The sequence below is a fragment of the Charadrius vociferus genome, unplaced genomic scaffold, assembly GCF_000708025.1.
Source record: "Charadrius vociferus isolate BGI_N301 unplaced genomic scaffold, ASM70802v2 scaffold621, whole genome shotgun sequence".
In the NCBI taxonomy this organism is placed as follows: Eukaryota; Metazoa; Chordata; class Aves; order Charadriiformes; family Charadriidae; genus Charadrius; species Charadrius vociferus.
In genome coordinates this window covers 306,130-324,619 of record NW_009646926.1, presented here as the reverse complement: position 1 = coordinate 324,619, position 18,490 = coordinate 306,130, and the positions used below count along the sequence as shown (strand labels likewise).

General features: G+C 46.2%; 1 protein-coding gene across 1 annotated transcript in view; it reads right to left on the bottom strand.

Annotated features, from left to right (window-relative positions):
- The window catches only part of RANBP10 (RAN binding protein 10), an 85,370-nt gene that overhangs the window by 28,922 nt on the left and 37,958 nt on the right, over positions 1 to 18,490 (bottom strand). The window contains exon 4 of the mRNA XM_009894485.1: positions 6,116 to 6,283. Coding sequence (XP_009892787.1) covers positions 6,116 to 6,283 — 168 coding nt within the window. The remainder of the gene's footprint in view (positions 1 to 6,115; positions 6,284 to 18,490) is intronic.

Sequence of the window (18,490 nt, the reverse complement as noted above, 5' to 3'; positions counted from 1 at the left end):
TGCATGACCTCCAGAGATGCCTCCCAATGAAAATTATTCTATAATTCTATAAATAAACTCCTCCCATTGCCTTTAAATTAAGGCATTTGTATGTTTTGCACCCTGTTATGTAACTAAGACCAATAAACCACTTTATGTGTACAGAACTGGATCTGTTGCACAAATATGTCTGCTTAGAGAGTTCATCCTGAATCTGCACTGCTACACACCTGTGTCCACCACAGTCGACAGCAGAAAGCCAAAGAATCCCAGCTCTAACTAGGCAGCTGAATTGGAAACTGCGGTCTTTCTCTGCAGCACCTCCAAAGCCTGGATCCAATTTAAAATAACAAACTTCGTAAATTTGAAGATGTAAGAACTGGATAGCTCAAGAGGTCAGGAAGCAAGAGTGAGTGCGTGAAGAGCCTCTCCTGTAAGTCCCCTGATCATTAACATCTCTGATGTCAACCTGATCATCAAGGCAGTGATATAAAGACACTAAATGAAGGTTCAGTGTGATCAAACCCTTCCACCTTTCTGTGACTAATACACACGTCTCCATGCACACAACATCTTCGTGGACCTTTTAGCCCAACTCTACCCACCACCCAGCAGCAATCACCCTGTCTGCCTCACCGTTGGCCATTTTCTTCACAAGACATTTCAGAATCCAATTTGCGCAAGACAACATACGTTTGGGTGATCAACCACAACACTCCATTTGCTATACAGCAGAGTACTCCTCCAGCCCCCGTTCAGGTAATCGTAATTCAGAGAATGCATAAGCAGCACTGATCCACTGCAATACGCAACAACACGTTCAGCAAGATGGGCATCTTAAAGAGGAGACTAGGAGATGTCAGCCCATGAAATACTCAAATACTTTTACGACTTGCTGCTGAGAAGCAGCGCTACAGCTCTCCTCACCCAGCTCTACATGCTCCCAGAACCAGTTATCATCTAGTCGAGCCACTTGGGTAAAACTGCTCTTACAGCGAAACCAAGCTGCAGGCAAGTTCAATATTTTCCATTCTTTTTAAATCTGTTTCATCTTCAAAGACTTGTTTTAAACCTCCCAACGCTCTTTCTCTCTGCAATGTTGGTTTGAGGATAAACCTGGGCAAAACTGGGATGGACATCAACGGATCTCTATGACAAGTAGATTTCTTCATCATCTCTACTGTTCCTGTTAATCTCTAAACTGTTTGAGAATAAGTATTTTACTTTACAGGTCAACTTGGTCTTTCCAAGCACCCGCACTAGAACTCAGACTACAGGAAGTTTTCTATGCCAAGACTTCAGAGGGTTGCACGCTCTTTTTATAGCCCCGCTGCTCCATTTATCTTGGTCTGCTGTCAAAGTCTGAGATCTGAAATGCTCCCACACTAGTCCCTGAGCAAACTCATCCACTTAATTCTGGACACCTGTGGCAGCCACATTCCTCCATCACGTCCTGTGTCCAAGACTCTCTGCTTAATGGCTGGAGCTCCAACATCCCTCACATCTCCTAATTCACTCTCACCACACTTCAAGCCACATTTCATCATGCTTTTTATTTCCAGGACTCAGCTCAGAACTTGTCAAAAGCGTTTCATCAGCAGTCAGAAGACATTAAAGACATTTGTCATAACAGAGAATTAAGACTACGAATGATGTCAAACAGTTTTCATGTGACGTCTCCAAAGTTCAAGACTTAGCTCCAACCAGAACACCCAGAATTTGTGATGGCCAAGAAAACAGTTCTTATACAGTGCTCCTGACGGATCCGATTAAATGGAAAAGTATGGAGACCATGGAATATCATAATTAAGCAACAGGAGAAATTGCAAGGAAAACAAAGGGGCTGTGTGTCTAATTAACAGATGAACAGGAGAGGATGAAATGGTGCAGAGAGAAATGGTGAAGGGAGAAGATCATCTTCAGCTACAGTAATTCCACTAAAAGCGAGAGAAATTCAAATGCCCAGAGGCAGGGCCCTGAATCCCTGCTTTTCAAGCTAACTGGAATCGCAAAGGGGCTGATTAGTCTCACGAATATTTTTTATATCTGCCGCAGGATTACATAATGACCTAATTTCCTATGAGGAGGGTGATACAGCTTTAGCAGTTTTGTGTCAGGGAACATCAAGAAAAAGCACGTTCATCCCCTTCTTGGTAAATCTGGGGTTTTCACAACACAGAAATGAGATTCTCAGGTCAGTGTAAGTATCATGAAATGTTCGAGATCTTCATGGAGATGCTTCCACTAGGGCAGAAAGTGTTCTGACTTTCCAATAAATCATTGCTCCTGCCTCCAGGTGGTCTTGGTTCTTCTGCTGAGACCTGCCTCACCCCCTCTCTCACCTCTACCTACTCAGTGCTCCCGAGAAGCTGTGTAAGAGCCAGACGACTGGGATCTATGGTCTTCTGGGGCTCAGACATGCTCTCCTCAATGTTCAACAGGAAGCACTTCTCTTGAGTGTCGTGTTCCTTTATCAATGGCACAAATAGACACTACTGGCCCTTAACAAGAGTCTTCCTGGCTGAGGTTTTCATTCTGCTTTTGTAAAAAGACAGTAAAATGTTCCGGTAGCTTTTGAGGGGGTGTTAGCCAAGCAATGAGTGATGGTCTGCGACTCCCTAGTATTTCCATCACTGTCTCTTCTAACTGCATCATCTCTCCTCTCTAAGTACAACCGCTACAGCTGAAGGAGGAGCTGGTACACAAATGAGCAGGTTGTGAACGCTCGGGACAGTCTCCTACCTATAATTTTCTCATACATCTCTTGTCTTGTACCATACATCTGAAGAGCCCACGAGGAGGACACCCAGGAGACAGCAATGCTTATGATCTACTGTTGTTCTCTAAACACGGTATAATGTAATTCCCTTCCTGTTTCTTCCCACTGGCACTGTTCACTGCTCGGGTAGGCTGCTCCCCAAAGGATCACTCAATGCCATACTAGAAAACAAGAGCTTTCTACCCAAAACCCCCATCTTTGAAGGAAAAGGAATGCTAAAAATCACAGAATGGTCCAGATTTGGAAGGGCCCTCTGGAGCTCCCCCAGTCCACCCCCGGCCAGAGCAGGGGCACCTCCAGCAGTGGCACAGGACAGCGTCCAGGCGGGTTTGGGATGGCTCCAGAGGGGGAGACTCCCCCACCTCTCTGGGCAGCCTCTGCCACTGCTCTGCCGCCCTCACAGCAGAGAAGGCCCTCCTCAGGTGGAGATGGAACTGCGTCTGGTCACCTTTGTGCCCGTTCCCTCTTGTCCGTCACTGGGCACCACTGACAAAAGACTGTACTCATCTACCTGGCACCCTCCCTTTAAGGATTTATAAGTATTGATAAGATCCTCCTCAGTCTTCTTTTCTCTAGACTGAACAGACCCAAGTGCCTCAGCCTTTCCTCATAAGAAAGATGCTTCAATCCCCTAATTATCTTCGTAGCCCTATCAAGAAATCAAGCAAGGGAGACCAGGCAACTTCACTGCTGTAAAGACCTCCAAATGTCCCAAACAAACCAAATCTCTGTGCAGGACACGAGGCAAAGAATGGCAGGATGGTAATGATGAAATGCAATACAGAAGTTACTGAACTGTGCTCTTTGTTTGGCTCCACCTGCCCGGACACCCTGGCACAGCACAGCCCTGGGAACAGAACGGAGGATGGAGCACAGGACAACTTTTTAACAGACATCCCTTCTACTCCACAGACTCCTGGTCACTAAAAAAAAATTAAATTGCAAATTAACAAATCTGTATTCATTAAATAGAAGACCTGGCCTCTTCCTGACCTTCACACTTTCATTGTGATGAAAAGTAACAGCACTGTCCGGCTGAAAAACAGGGAAGCTGGAAAACCACCTACTCAAACAAGGGAGAACAGCCAGAGGGGCACAGCACAAACCACTACACTACTTCTGTGTAAATACACACGAAAAATCAAGGACAGCGACTAAAAGGAGAGATTTTGTGAAATCTTTTTAACTATTTCAGCACCTTAGTCACTGTTGTATGGTGAACTTGTCTCATTCCTAAGCAACACCATCAGCTGTTGCTTTCATACCTCTATTTGTCTTCCCAGTACCGGACTGACCAGGGCAACATCCATAGATTATGAGTTAAATTTAGAATAATCCAGCTACTAGAAATCTGGGCAATTAACTAATACTTACAGACTCTTAGTGTCTCCACTAGTGACTGATCTCGCTAGGTAGTAAGCCACAAGTCTTCACTAGGAGTCCTCCAGCATCACACACGGTCTGGCTGATAAATAGTTATAATTTCAAAAAAGCAGCCAGATCAGACACTCAGCTCTGAGAAGCTCCTCCACCAGATCAAGGCTCCATTTATGAAATAAGAATGTTAAAACCAAGTCTCAAAGGATGCTCAAAGAATCTTTTCTTTCCATTTGGGGCTGGAGACCTCTTGACATGTTGTGAAGCATCAGGACCAGTTGCTGAATGCACAGTCACAGACTCAATCTAGAATGCTTCTCAGAAGGCACGTGCCTCATTTCTAGGCAACCATCCCCTCACAACTCAACAAACGCCGGGTATGAAGTTAGAGGAAAACTGAAAATAAATTTCCAAAAGAAGTTTGTCTGCATGAGTACCATGCCTTTCTGCATTTGCCCCAGAGGAAGGATGCTTCTTGAGGTTCGAGGGGGAAAAGCCCACATCTCAGCTCCGCATCTCTGCTATACCCATAGCATCGTGTGCTATTTTCACAGCACCACAGCCTGGCTGAGGTTGGGGGTCTCTCTGGAGGTTATCTGGTCCAACCCCCTGCTCCAGCAGGGCCACCCAGAGCCGGCTGACCACGACCATGCCCAGATGACTTCTGAATACCGCCACGGATGGAGACTTCACAGCCTCTCTGGGCAATCTGTGCCAGCGCTTGGTGAAACCTGTGCCAGCGCTCACAGTGAAAGTGTCTCCTGATGTTCAGAGGGAACTTCCTGTGTGTCAGTTTGTGCCCATGGCCTCCGGTCCTGGAATTGGGCACCAGTGAGAATAGTCTGGTTCTGTCTGCTTTGTACCCTCCCTTCACGTATTTATACATTTGATGAGATCCCCCTGAGCCCTCTCTTCACCAGGCTGAACAGCCCCAGCTCTTCCCTCCTAGGACCGATGCTCCAGTCCCTTCATCATCTTGGCAGCCCTTTGCTGAGGTCTGTCCAGTATGTCCATCTCTCTCTAATACTGGGGAGCCCTGTACTTCTCCCAGGAGCTCACCAGAAACTATGCACTCTCCAGACACACACTTTACTCCAATCCCACTCCTTCCTTCAGCCCAGCCAGTAACTCAAAACAGCTTTTGTTCTCGGAAGTGGTTTGAGTGGGGTATTTTTCCACCAGCTTCTTCGTCTTGAATTCAACACAGTAGAACTGACACAGCAAGGAGAAGCAAAGGAAAGGAGTGCTTAGTCCTGCCAAACCAAATGAATTCCAGCATAAAAAAGTGAGATGAACTTATCAAAATTTACTGCATGTCTTATGTGACAAAAAAAAAAAAAAATTGTATTTATTTATTCATGTCATCCAAGGGAAAGACATTGTACGTGCAAATGGCCACAAGTTTCTATTTTTGACAAATCAGATATGATGGGTGCCTGGAAAACATCTGTGAGATATTCCTTTGGGCAAAATTTTGAAGTCCTTAACTGTAGGACTGAACTGAAACAACAGACGAGGACTACTGAAACAACTGCAGAATGAACCAAATTATAGGTCAGTGCTTAAGTAAGACTTCTTATGCTGAATTAATGTCTGACTTTGTGAATGCTTGGACCAACATGTTAAAGCTTACAGATGGACAAGTCCCTTTAAAAAGTGAAAAGACATGGATACAGTGGCTTTGTAGGCAGTTGAACAATACACTGACTAAACTTCCCACTGCTTTATTCCCCTGCTACCCAGCCATTAGCCGTCTCATCCAACTTCCCACTGGCTGTGCAGCAGCAGAGGAAAGGAGTAGAAGCTGGGGATGCTGGAAATATTCAAGTCTTGGAGCCAATTTCCATCTCCTGACTGTTGCTTAGTGCTCTTTTTCTCTCCCGTTTCTTAAATCTTACCCACAAACGTGGGACAAGAGTTAGGACACACACAAAATATTAGAGTAAACGGCAGCAGCCAGAGCAGGGCTTCTTTACTTACCTAAACTGTGGCCGTTTTTTGTGTAAAAGCAGGTATTGTTGATAAGGTTAACGCAGCAGCCGATCACGTCTCCAGTGGTGAACGTAGGGCCGTAGGGCTGTCCTGTCCCCGAAGAGCAGAAGGAGTGCCCATCGTCGCCGTGGTACCCATAAGAATGTTTATCCCATCCTGCAAAAGACAAGACAGAAGAACAGGTCAGCAACGATGCCAGTTTAGCGGAACGACACGGCAGCTACAGCTCTCGGGACACAACTTGCCAGTAGGAAATTTGAAATTTTGATTCCCACTTCTGATTCCTCCCAATATTAATTTTCACATACCAGTAACTGAAATGAAATTAACAATCATCAATCATAACTCATCATTTGGGTTTCAACCTTGTTTGTCCCTTATGAGAAATAATAAAAAGAACAGATTGCCAAAAGTCATTTTGACTATGATGGGGTTTTTTTGTTTTAAAAAAACATTAAACCGCTGTTTCTGTTTTATTTTGCCTGCAGTGAAACAAGCTCCTCTTTGTAAAACATTTGTGTTTCCCACTAAACCAATCTTTCAGCAAAACCATTTAATAAAATAATTCTCATCCAATGGCAGCTTTGTCTGTACGTGCTGCTCACAGCCGTAACCGAATGGCTTGGGGCAATTTTTGCACTCTCACATTTACATTTCCCTTCTAACAGTTTATAAGGATTTCTGCGTTCCCCTTGGGCAACAACATTTCCCATGCTGCGCACAGCTTAAAACACAACCCTTAAATGTCAATGGGCAATTTTCCAAGTGGTCAATTCTAACATTAATATCTTTTCTTTCTTCTGCCAGTAGCGCTGTGCCTAGGGTTAAAGCCTACCTGCTCTTTTCTACATCTCACAGTAATTCCATCATTCCGAGTTCCTGATTTTGTTCTGTTCTACCCCAATTCTGTTGTAAATTCTTTTGCAAATTTTTTACACGTAGAAATGCCAGGTACAACTGGTAACTACTGCAAAGAAGAGAGACTAATCCATCCTTTAAAAGCTGAAGTGTTCTTCAGGCAACACACCGTCTTCTCTTTTCAGGACTCTCATCTCCCTCTTCCAGAAGAGAGTACAGTGCTCCCATGGTGGTGGCCACAGGGTGATTCGGTGAATGCCACCTGAATCTACTAACCTGTGTCTACTGACTTCAGGTGCCACTACTGCTCAAGACGGCTTATCCCTGCCTCTCTTAGGAAACCAGCCACGGCAGGTAGGCAGTCATGGGGAACAGTCCTCTTATCAGACAGTTTAAAGAAAGCACGACACACTCTGTCTTATAATAAGACTTTGAGAAGAATCAGGGTCCTCTCCAGCTCTTTGGAGCCTTCCTGTGAATTACACAATCAAACCCACATCTCACAGAGAGATGTACTTCTTAGCAAAAAGCCTGAGACAGACCCAACATCCATAACAAGTACCTGTATTTAGGATGGTTGGACCCTTGGGCAGACTGTGCCAACTGAAGTGGAAGCAAAAGAAGGTGCTTTGACCATCTACTGACCCTATACAACCTAAAGGCAGCGCAGATCTGTTAAATGTGGAGCAACGGTTTTGGCAAAAGGACTACAGAAGAAATGCAATGACCAGGAGAGGAGAGGGGTTAAAAAAGCAGAAAGCGCAACCTTCTGCAATAAGGCAAAAAAAAGACCAAGCACACTGCAAACCACAGAGAGGAGCCCTGTGAAGGTGGGCTGGAGCGCTTCTGTGAGCCACCATTCCTACAAAAACAACAACGTCATGAGGGCACTAGAAATTCAATCCCGTCAAATGGTGCTCAGCTACATGCACTCAGGTATCTTATGATCAGCGGCACCCACACGCTCAGGGTTTCTCAGAAAAGCATGAAACACTCGGTGCATGCCAAGGCCCTCCGTTTGTTGCACCACACCACATGAATGCCAACAGGAAAGTCAGGGAATGGAGCGAGACTGAAACATGCCATGGTCTGAGATTTTGGACCTCAGGGCAAAGACTGGGAGTGAAAGGTGTGAAAGACGTCTAGCAAATCCTAGTCTAGAAATGGTGAATAATTTCCTCTGTTAAGTTCCACACACCCACAGGAACAGACTGAGATGTCCCAAGAGTCAGCTCCGTCTTCCCTCGGACCAGCTCCAAACAAGCTGTTGACAGTAGCACCAGTCCTGTTTAATATCTTCGTGAAAGACAGGGACAACAGCACAGACACCACCCTCCGCACGCTCGAGAACGACGCCAAATCGGGTTGCCAAAAACAAAGGAGGGAGCGATAGGGGCTCTAGAGTCTGTTGTCAAACTTCCACTGCTAAAACTTCATCCAGTAAAAATATCATTGAAATATTGAGTTTTTAACACTGTGGCTCCTTTCCACTATCCCTTTTATTTTTTCTCTGCTGCTGGCCTGTGAAAGGCTGCCACCGCTGATCTATTATCTTAGGCTCCCCAAAACATGTGTGTCAGTTCAGAACTTCTCCAATGAAGCTGTTGGTAACTTCAGATGATAACTCTAATCAATTTATGTCCTAAGCTACTTAATAACACAACCCAAATACAGACTACTAGCTCTTCTGCATACAAAACATTCCTGGCATTACAAAGCATTTAATAAGAACTTGTCGTCAGATACATCGAAGTTGTCAGATGCTTACACACCATGCACCAGGAAGGGTGACTGTGAGAAACGCAACTGCGTGCTCAACCATGAGGGCAATTTCACAAAATACTTGTGCCAATGCAGACACTACAGGTTCTGTAGCATAAGAAGAAAAAAAAAAGGTTTCATTACCTACAGATCACAACTGATTGTATGGAAAAACCTTCCTCCTGCTCCTGTAAGACTTGTGCTTCATAGTATTGGTACTTGCTGTATCACCAAAGGTGGTGATGAACTCATTGATGAGATGAGTTCAGGTAGATGACCTACCTGGACTTGTGCAAAGCATTTGACACTGTCCCGCACAACATCCTGATCTCTAAATTGGAGAGACATGGATATGACTGATGGATCACCCAGTGCATAAGGAATTGGCTGGATGGTCGCGCTTAAAGAGTTGTGGTCAATGGCTTGATGTCCAAGTGGCAAGCAGTGACAAACGATGTTTCCCAGTGGTCCATAGTGGGATCAGTACTATTTAACATCTTTGTTGGTGACATGGATGTTGGGATTGAGGGCACCCTCAATTTGCTGACGACACCAAGCTGTGTGGAGTGGTCAACACGCTGGAGGGACGGGATGCCATCCAGAGGGACCTGGACAGGCTGGAGAGGTGGGTCTGTGCGAACCTCATGAAGTTCAACAAGGCCAAGTGCAAGGTCCTGCACGTGGGTCGGGGCAATCCCATGCACAAATCCAGGCTGGGGGGAGAATGGCTGGAGAGCAGCCCTGAGGAGAGGGACTTGGGGGTGCTGGTAGATGAGAAGCTCAGCATGAGCTGGCAATGTGTGATCGCAGCCCAGAAAGCCAACTGTATCCTGGGCTGCATCAAAAGAAGTGTGGCCAGCAGGGGGAGGGAAGCGACTCTGCCCCTCTATTCCACTCTCATGAGACCACACCTGGAATATTGCATCCAGCTCTGGAGCCCCCAACACAAGAAGAACATGGACCTGTTGGAGTGGGTCCAGAGGAAGCCACAAAGACTATCAGAGGGCTGGAGAACCTCTCCTATGAAGACAGGCAGAGAGAGTTGGGGTTGTTCACCCTGGAGAAGAGAAGGCTCCAGGGAGACTTTCTAGCAGCCTCCCAGTATCTGAAGGAGGCCTACAAGAAAGCTGGAGAGGCACTTTTTACAAGGGCATGTCGTGATAGGACGATGTGTAACAGCTTCAAACTGGAAGAGGGGAGATTTAGATTAGATATTAGGAAGAAATTCTTTGCTGTGAGGGTGGTGGGACATTGGTCCAGGTTGCCCAGAGAAGCTGTGGCTGCCCCATCCCTGGAGGTGTTCAAGGCCAGGTTGGACGGGGCCTGGAGCAACCTGGGCTGGTGGGAGGTGTCCCTGCCCTGGGCAGGGGGGTTGGAACTAGAAGATCTTCAAGGTCCCTTCCAACCTAAACCATTCTATTTTTTTCTATGATTCTATGAACTCCAATGAGAAGTGACCGAATAAAGGCTTTGAGGGCAGTGTCAAATTTGGTATGTATTACAACAGCATCTGGAAAAAGCTTGATTCTCCACAGAAAACCACTAATACCATCAGTCAAGGAAATCTCGCTCACCCAGCACTTTGCTAATGAGATACAGAGTTGACTTTTTCAACTCAAATGTTGTGTAGTGCTAAATCTGGACCTGACACAACACTAAGTGTTTTAAATCTAGACTGTCAGCCTTATCAAATCACCATGGACATCTTAAAAAAACAAGCCAGATCTGTGTGAGAGAACTTACTGTACCCACCATAAACATCAGCCGAGTGGCATTAATTATATGCCTAACCTTTAGTTATTTATTACTCAAATAATGTATCAGTATTTCTAAAACTCTGCCCAGAATAAACATGAGGGCAATGGCATACAGGTCATTCCAGCTCTGGCCAACTTCAGCCAGTCTTCTGAAATTTCCTAATAATCTAAATTAAAAATAACAATCAGCACTTCTGATACTTCTAGGTCAAAGTTATCTGGGCCGATTGATTTAAATAGCGTATCCCTATTGAATGCATTTGATGTTATCTTGGATTACCAGCAGAGTGGGGAGTAACTTATCACATGTATTTTGCAAATACATCCTCCAACTTCTTTCCGAATACAAAAACACTTGCTGAAAACTTGGGACTTCTCTGCATCATTAACAATTTACTATCGCCACCTAGTAATAGGTCTATGATATTACAACCTTTTCTTTGACTCCTGTGACACTGCTCACACCTCCGGTCACTCAATAGCCTCTTCCTTTACAAAATCTAATGCTGTTTTAATAAGGGCTGAATCAGACTTCCCATACGTCTTCCTCACACTTAGATCTGCAAATTCACCAGACAGTTTAACCTTCCTACCACTAGTGCTCGAGTACTTCAGCTTCTGCGGTGACCCAGAAGGCAGAGATGAGAAGTTATCTGCATGTCCTTAAAAAGAATGGCCATACAGGATATGGGGTCAATCCAGATAAGTATCCTGTTCAAGAAGTGGATGCTTATGAGATGGCATAAGTGTAGGACACGCATAAACGTTACCACTTTCCAACCACCCGCAGCACAGACCTACTGAGCCAGATGGAGGTTGTGCTCACTGAGTACTCCTCAAAGGATTTTCTTTCCATTACATTGTCCAATCCTCCTTTAAGCGCACATAAATATTCACACACACCATCCACTGTATCCCGCGACAAAGAGTTTCACAGCATAACTGCAAGCTGCGTGAAAATGTGCCTCCTACCATCCGTTTTGGACAGTCTGTAGTTCTTGCAGTGGAGAAGGCAGCAAACTATGCATTCAGCCTCTCCAGAACATACATCATTGTACAGACCTCTATAAAATCCCCACAATCATCCCTTTTCCAGATAGATAACTCCTGGCTTACGTAGCTATTCCCTGCATTTCTGACCATCATCATCCACACCTTTTCTGGATTGACAGTGTTGCTTTCGAGAATGGAGGTGAAGGTGCACCATGGAGAAGGGAAGCAGGCTGTGGTTGCTCTCTGCACCGTTCCCCTGCCCCCTCTGAGTTAATCCTAGCATTTTCCCCTTTATTATCCTTTTTACCACTGAACTGATGTTTCCATGAAGCTATTGTAACCACTCCAAAAGGCATCATCGCTCCCGTGACCGTGCCCTCTCTGCACGGATTCCCATCTGCCGTCTCAGTGCCGGCGCACTCAGCCTCAGCCCACTCGCACAGCTCCTCTCCAGCACTTTTTGCCTCACCACCCTTAGCGGCTCGCAATCCTCCAGCCTGGGCTAGCGAGGTGCAGGCAGCTGCTTCTCAGAAAACCCTTGGAGTACCCACACATGAACCGTTTGTGACTGGTTAACTCATTCCAACGAGGCTGTGGGCTTTAAATAACATCCCATGTCAGTCTCTCAGTGATAGCCGAGGTCTAGAGCAATGGACACTTCACACCTCTGTGCAGCTGACCAAGACTAAAAATTCTCAAATGCAAAGGCAGATTCCTTACAAAAATTCAGAAATCCGAACAAGATTGGAGAATGTGCTTTTTTTTTTTTTATGAAAAGTAGATCACGGACCCCCGAAGGACCATACTCTATAGACTGAAAACTAGTGAATTAGAGTGGCTGGAGGTTGCAGTTAGCACAGTTCTCTCATTCCCTCCTTTTCCTTCCCATCCTCTCTTCAAAAGCACAAAATTGTTTTAAAGAGGGGAGACATGTGGAGAACAGAAAGGATGTGGCCACCTGGCCCATGGCAGTGGTTGAAGCAGAACCTAACCATCCTGCCTCCTAAGGCTCCTGTCTTCACTACAGCTCATTTTGAAGACAAGGGCACTTTGAAAATGCAAATATACAAGCGCAGGTGGGACCTCAGCAGCTAGTGAACAAAAAGAGGTTAAAAAACGTCCCTTTGAATCGGACACTTCAACCCCCAAACCCAAAACTTTATGTATCGTATGTATTAACAGCCAGACAGATTCAGACCGTACAATCAATCAGAGAATGCGAAGAACGAAAAACAGAAAGCATGGGCTTGGGAGGACCTTTTTACATGTTCAGCACCAAACTGGAGTTCTGTTTGGCCTGCTAGCAAGAAAAAGCAGATAGCCTGATCTTCTTGGCAGAATATCTTGATCCGAACACACGGTGAAAAAAAATGAACAGCAAGTTCCATTGCTGCTGCTTGATAAACAGGCCAGAATTATGCAACGCCAGAGCACGTGGCAGAAAAGACCTGAGTTACTTTAGGACACAGTTACAGGATCAACTCATAAATGCTCGCTCTTAACTGAGCATTGGTGTTAGACAAAGTGTGCTACTAGTACGCCTAACACTCCAACATCCATCCCTGCTCAGTCCCACCCTGCCCATTCAACGTCAGCCCTGCTTTACTCTTGACTTTTTGGGCAGATCCTGTAATGGGCCTAAGGTCCAGAGCTCCGATCAGGCTCTGCCTCCCAAAGCAGCCACTGGGAAGTGGTACTGTTGGGCTGGAACACCATGTGCACCTTTGCACCGTGGAAGTAACAGGGCATTTTAGCTTTCCGTTTCTAGAGTGTCAGCAACGGGCACAGAAGCTCTTCTAGTAGGCACTGGGTAAAACTGGCATCATGGCTACATCACACAAGGACCTGGACATGCTGCTCAACTTTGAAAGCATGTAACATCAGGCCATATACAACATAGAATCATCTAGGTTGGAAGGGACCTTTAAGATCATAGAGTCCAACCATCAACCTAACACTGCCAAACCCACCACTAACCCCCTCAGCACCACGTCTGCCCATCTGTTAAATCCCTCCAGGGATGGCGACTCCACCACTGCCCTGGGCAGCCTGTGCCAGTGCTCAACAACCCCTTCCGTGAAGAATTTTTCCCTAATATCCATCCTAAACCTCCCCTGGCACAACTTGAGGCCGTTTCCTCTTGTCCTATCGCCTGTTCCTTGGGAGCAGAGCCCGACCCCCCCTCGCTGCACCCTCCTGTCAGGGAGCTGTAGAGAGCGAGAAGGTCTCCCCTCAGCCTCCTCTTCTCCAGGCTGAACACCCCCAGGTCCCTCAGCTGCTCCTTGTAAGACTTGTGCTCTAGACCAGAGACAATGCAGCGCAGGATGCCCTGATGGATATTACCAAGAGCAGTAGGTCTTTGCTGGGCTGCTGCTCCTTCTGCCCCGAGTGTAGAGAAGAATGGAAACTGATGAGATCCACCCGTGCATCACGGTTCAAACACGCTAGACTCGCCATTGGGCACAGGAGAACCGGGAAGGCAACATTCATGGGGATCATGGAAAAGATGGTTGTTCCAGTAAGTTACAGCCTGACACCTGAGACTCTTCCTGCTCTGCCACTTGCCAGGCTTAAAAAGATGGCAGACAGATGGACTTTACCATTGACATGTGGACGTCCTGCCCATGCACATTCTAGGGGACAAACTTGTTCCACTGCAGCTCAGCCCATACATTCAAGGGAACTAGTACCTGGTGAAAGCTGCTGTGAAAGGCAGGGCCCCGCTCACAACAAATTCAGCAATAACCTGACCTGTGATCATGGAAACCTGAAACATCTCAAGAAGTAAGCGATGCCAGTGAAGGATGTATTTGGCCGTAGGAAGACAAGATGGAAGTTCCTCACAAAGAACCTGAAGTAAGACTGGTAAATAGTGGATTTGTCTCTCTTACATCCCCAAAAATGTGGGACTTTGGAGGCTCATTCTTCAGGACAGACCCCAGTGACTTCTCTACAGTCTTTGCAGTGTCTGCATCTTTCCCCAATTTTAACTGTACCTACTTTCTCTCTCTGTATTTTGAAACACTTTTCATTTTTCTCCTTTCCCTGTTCTTTTCCAGAATTTTGCCTGTGGCATTCCTCTTCCCACTCTTCTGGACAGCATTCCGAGCTTCCCACAGCTGCCCATGCCAGGGCATGTAGTGTGCAAACACTAGCTGCAGAGGGACAAGAACTTGTGTCAACACACTGAAATGAACCAAACAAAATAATTTTAATAAGATTTATTGAATCCAAAGTCCAGCAGAAACAGATGTACAAACTTTGCTTGTGCAGTGCTTGGGGAAGGGGATGTTGAGGGGGGAGCCAGCTCCGGAGCCCAGAGCTGCTGCTGGACCGCGTTCTGGCTGGAGGCAGGGCCGTTTCCACGCACTGCACCGTGCGGGCTGCTGTTGCTCAGCCAGCCCCGGGTCTTTGGCAGCGGCAGAGCATGATGTCAGTGGAGGGGAAAGTACATTAAACAGAGGCTGAACAGATGAATATGGTGCAGGGAGAAGCAGGAGTTGTTTCAACGATGTCCTGGACAGAGCAGCCCCAGGCAGGGACTGGTGTCTGCAGGGACAGGACAAAAATAAACATGGCCAAAGTAAGCCGTTATCGCAGCAGAAGTAGAACCACCCTCCATTGACTGCTCTACCATCTTCCAGTGGACTTGGCTCTGCCAGTGGATGTGCCTTTGGTGCACATTAGCCCAGAGTCAGCACTGAAAGCACGCCTTTGCCCCCAGCAAAGCGAAGGCTGAGCAAGCCCCTGTGCTCCTACAGTCTTTGAAGCTAAATGCCTGGTGAAAAGCCTGTTGGCCCAAGAACCATCTTGGGGTGCTGCAACATCTCAGCTGTAGCCCAGTTTTATAGGATTTATGCCAAACCATATGAAGTTGCATAAACATCAGATGCTTGGGTGAGAGCAAGGAGGTAGCTTTGTTTTTCTTCATTCAACCATGCTTCAGAATCAGATCAACCATTAACGTTGCAACTCAGCTTTTTATTTCCACTACCAGCCAACAAAAAATAGCTGCTCAGTGGCTACAGCAACCTATGCTATAGATCCAGGGTGGTGGCAATAGGGGAGACACGGTCCTGGCATGGAACAACTGTCTAGGTACAGTCACAACACCAGCTGCAGGACAGGAATAGGACCAGGGAACAGCGTGCTTAGCGTATTACAGCATCTTCCTGGCAGAACTTCAAGGGCCTGGACATTTGCCCAGAATGTATCAAGGAATAAAAAAATATCCCTAAACCCCACTTACCTAGGGACACCAGGACACGAAGCTAGCAATACCCCAACTTTTGCATTCTCATAACAGCTTCCACTTCTTCTGCAAGGTGGCAAAATGAGTTGGAACACAGTAGAAGCCCAAACACTGCACTACAGGACCAATGCATGTAACAGAAAATAAAACCACTTCACCTCACAGATGACAAACTTCCTAAAGTGGGGGTTGGATGTGCTCAGGTCCCGTAGTCTTTGTAGTATCACACTGAATCATGCACAAGGTAATGGTGCAGTCCACCACACCATCGCATGCGTCCCAGCAAGGGACTGCTGAACAGGGGCCTCCCTCTCTCTCCAGCTCCCAGCAGATCAAGCAGTTTCATCCAAGGCCGGTTTGGCCCCTACGGAGCAACACCAGATGATGCTAATCAAAGAGTGCAGGACTTTTGGCAGGCCTGGCTGTAGCTTTGGCTCAGAAGCTATTCCATGTTTCTGAATAAAGGACTTGTACTTGCAACTGTAAAAGAGACAAAGCTCAGCCCAAGGACTTAGATGTGGCAAGCATTCAAAGTGGGGGGTTGGGGGGAGAGAAGAGAGAAAACATAGAATCTTAGAATAGTTTGGGTTGGAAGGGACCTTTAAAGGTCACCTAGTTGAATCTCCTGCAATAAGCAGGGACACCTCCCTCCAGCCCAGGTTGCTCCAAGCCCCGTCCAACCTGGCCTTGAACACCTCCAGGGATGGGGCAGCCACAGCTTCTCGGGGCAACCTGCCCCAGGGGCTCACCACCCTCAAAGTGAAAAACTTCTTCCTAATACCTAATCTCCCCTTTTCCAGTTTGAAGCCGTTCCCCCTCACCCTATCGCTCCCCTCCCTGATCACGAGTCCCCAGCTCTCCTGGAGCCCCTTTAGGCACTGGAAGGGGCTCTGAGGTCTCCCCTTTTTCGCCTTCTCTTCTCCAGGCTGAACCCCCCCAACTCTCCCAGCCTGTCCTCCCAGCAGAGGGGCTCCAGCCCTCCCAGCATTTCTCTCATATTAACAGAGAGCACAAACAAAAGGACACAGTGACCCAAAGATCAAAAGGAGTCCAAAAAAGACAGCTGAGAAGGCCTGCAAGAATTTGGGAGATCCAGCAGAACATGGGCGCTAACACGCATTGCCTGATCCACCAGGCTATAAGCAGAAAGTAACACTGTAAAATTCCCCTTTTAACAATATTGATCTGGCATGGCCATTTTTAGACCAGACCAGCAACTCCTACCATTTGACAGCTAGTGCACGTTAACTGGGCTTCAAAACAACAGCAAACCACAGTCTAAACTTAATTATATAAAATGACACTACCCATTGACTCATAAAGAGAAAAAACAAAACCAGAAGGCTCTGGAAGGCTGCAGCACGGGAAATACCTTGTTAACAGGAACGGTCTGTTCCACCTGCCCCAGAGATTTGTTAACGAATCCAGTTCTCTATTATTTAGGATGCACCTCACCGCAGAATGCGGTAATCAAGATAAAAATCCTACTTCCTTGAATGAATAAAGATGGTAAGCCTTCCTAGAATACAAGCTTGACGGGCCATCTTCTGCCAGAGTCAGAACATGATCCGGTCCTTCCTATCCCGGAGAAGTCAAGACAAGCTACATTTACAGCCCTGTAAAGAGCACAACAACGTTAAAGCACAACTACAAACCAGGTTGGTTCTACCTACAAAGGGAAGGCTCAAAAAGCTCTCTAGCACCATCAGGTCAGCAGTGTACGATTATATCTATTCTATTCCTTGACACACCATGCTGGAGGGGTGGGGAGCAGTGCCGGGGTGCAAAACAAGGGAGGACACGGATGAAAAAAATAAAGTCAGCTGCAGAGTTTTGCCATTTATCTATTAAATGGCAGGGGGAAAGACCAGGCTTATCACGTACACAGGCTTCAAATCTCATCATATTTAGTAATTCGCATTTTCATTCAGAGGTGAGCTTTTCAACTTTCAGCTGATAGGCAAGAATACCTTTAGAAAATATTAAGATACTTTCAGAAAACCCTTGCAATGTAATGGGCAAAAGCCATTTCACAGAGACACTGAGCAGTTAAATGACTCAGCCAAAAGTGATGTCAGAGCTCCCTGCGGAATGCAGGGGGCTAGCGTCCAGCTACTATTAAAAACAATCCCTTAAATGGTATTTAATGAGGTAAGAAAATTATGATCAAGAAATTACTTCTCTAAACACAAGGCCTTATGGAAAGAGAAGTCTTCCAGAAGAAGCCCATCTCATGATGTTAAAGGGTTGCAACAAGGCCCTGTAGATTCTAAACTGAGGTTCCTTAAATACTTTCCACATCTATTAAGGTAAAGCAACAGGGTTTTCTGAAGAGGATCGTATTTATCCGTCAGTAAAAATAGCTGCTATCCATCAGTTTGAGTTGCAGTGAAATTTAGCTTTGTCTTGATGTTACCTTTTATCTGAAAGGCTCAAATAATAGGTACAGCCACTAGAAAGAATTTTTTTATCTGAAAAATGAGCAGTGCTGATGACAACTCTTGTTGACAGCTAAATTGCTGTCTCTGAATTGCTAGTCAGCTCTCAACTGTCACTAAGATTACCTGGATTGTCCATAACCTGTGCTACGGCTGGAGACGCAACCTGTTGTATCGGTGAAGACCAAATCATAAAGCCCACCATGCAACACTGTCTCCGCTCTGCTTTGGAAACTCTTGGTTTCACATCATAGCACAAAGCCAACACAAAACCTGCTGGATGACAGAAAGCTCCATGCAAAGG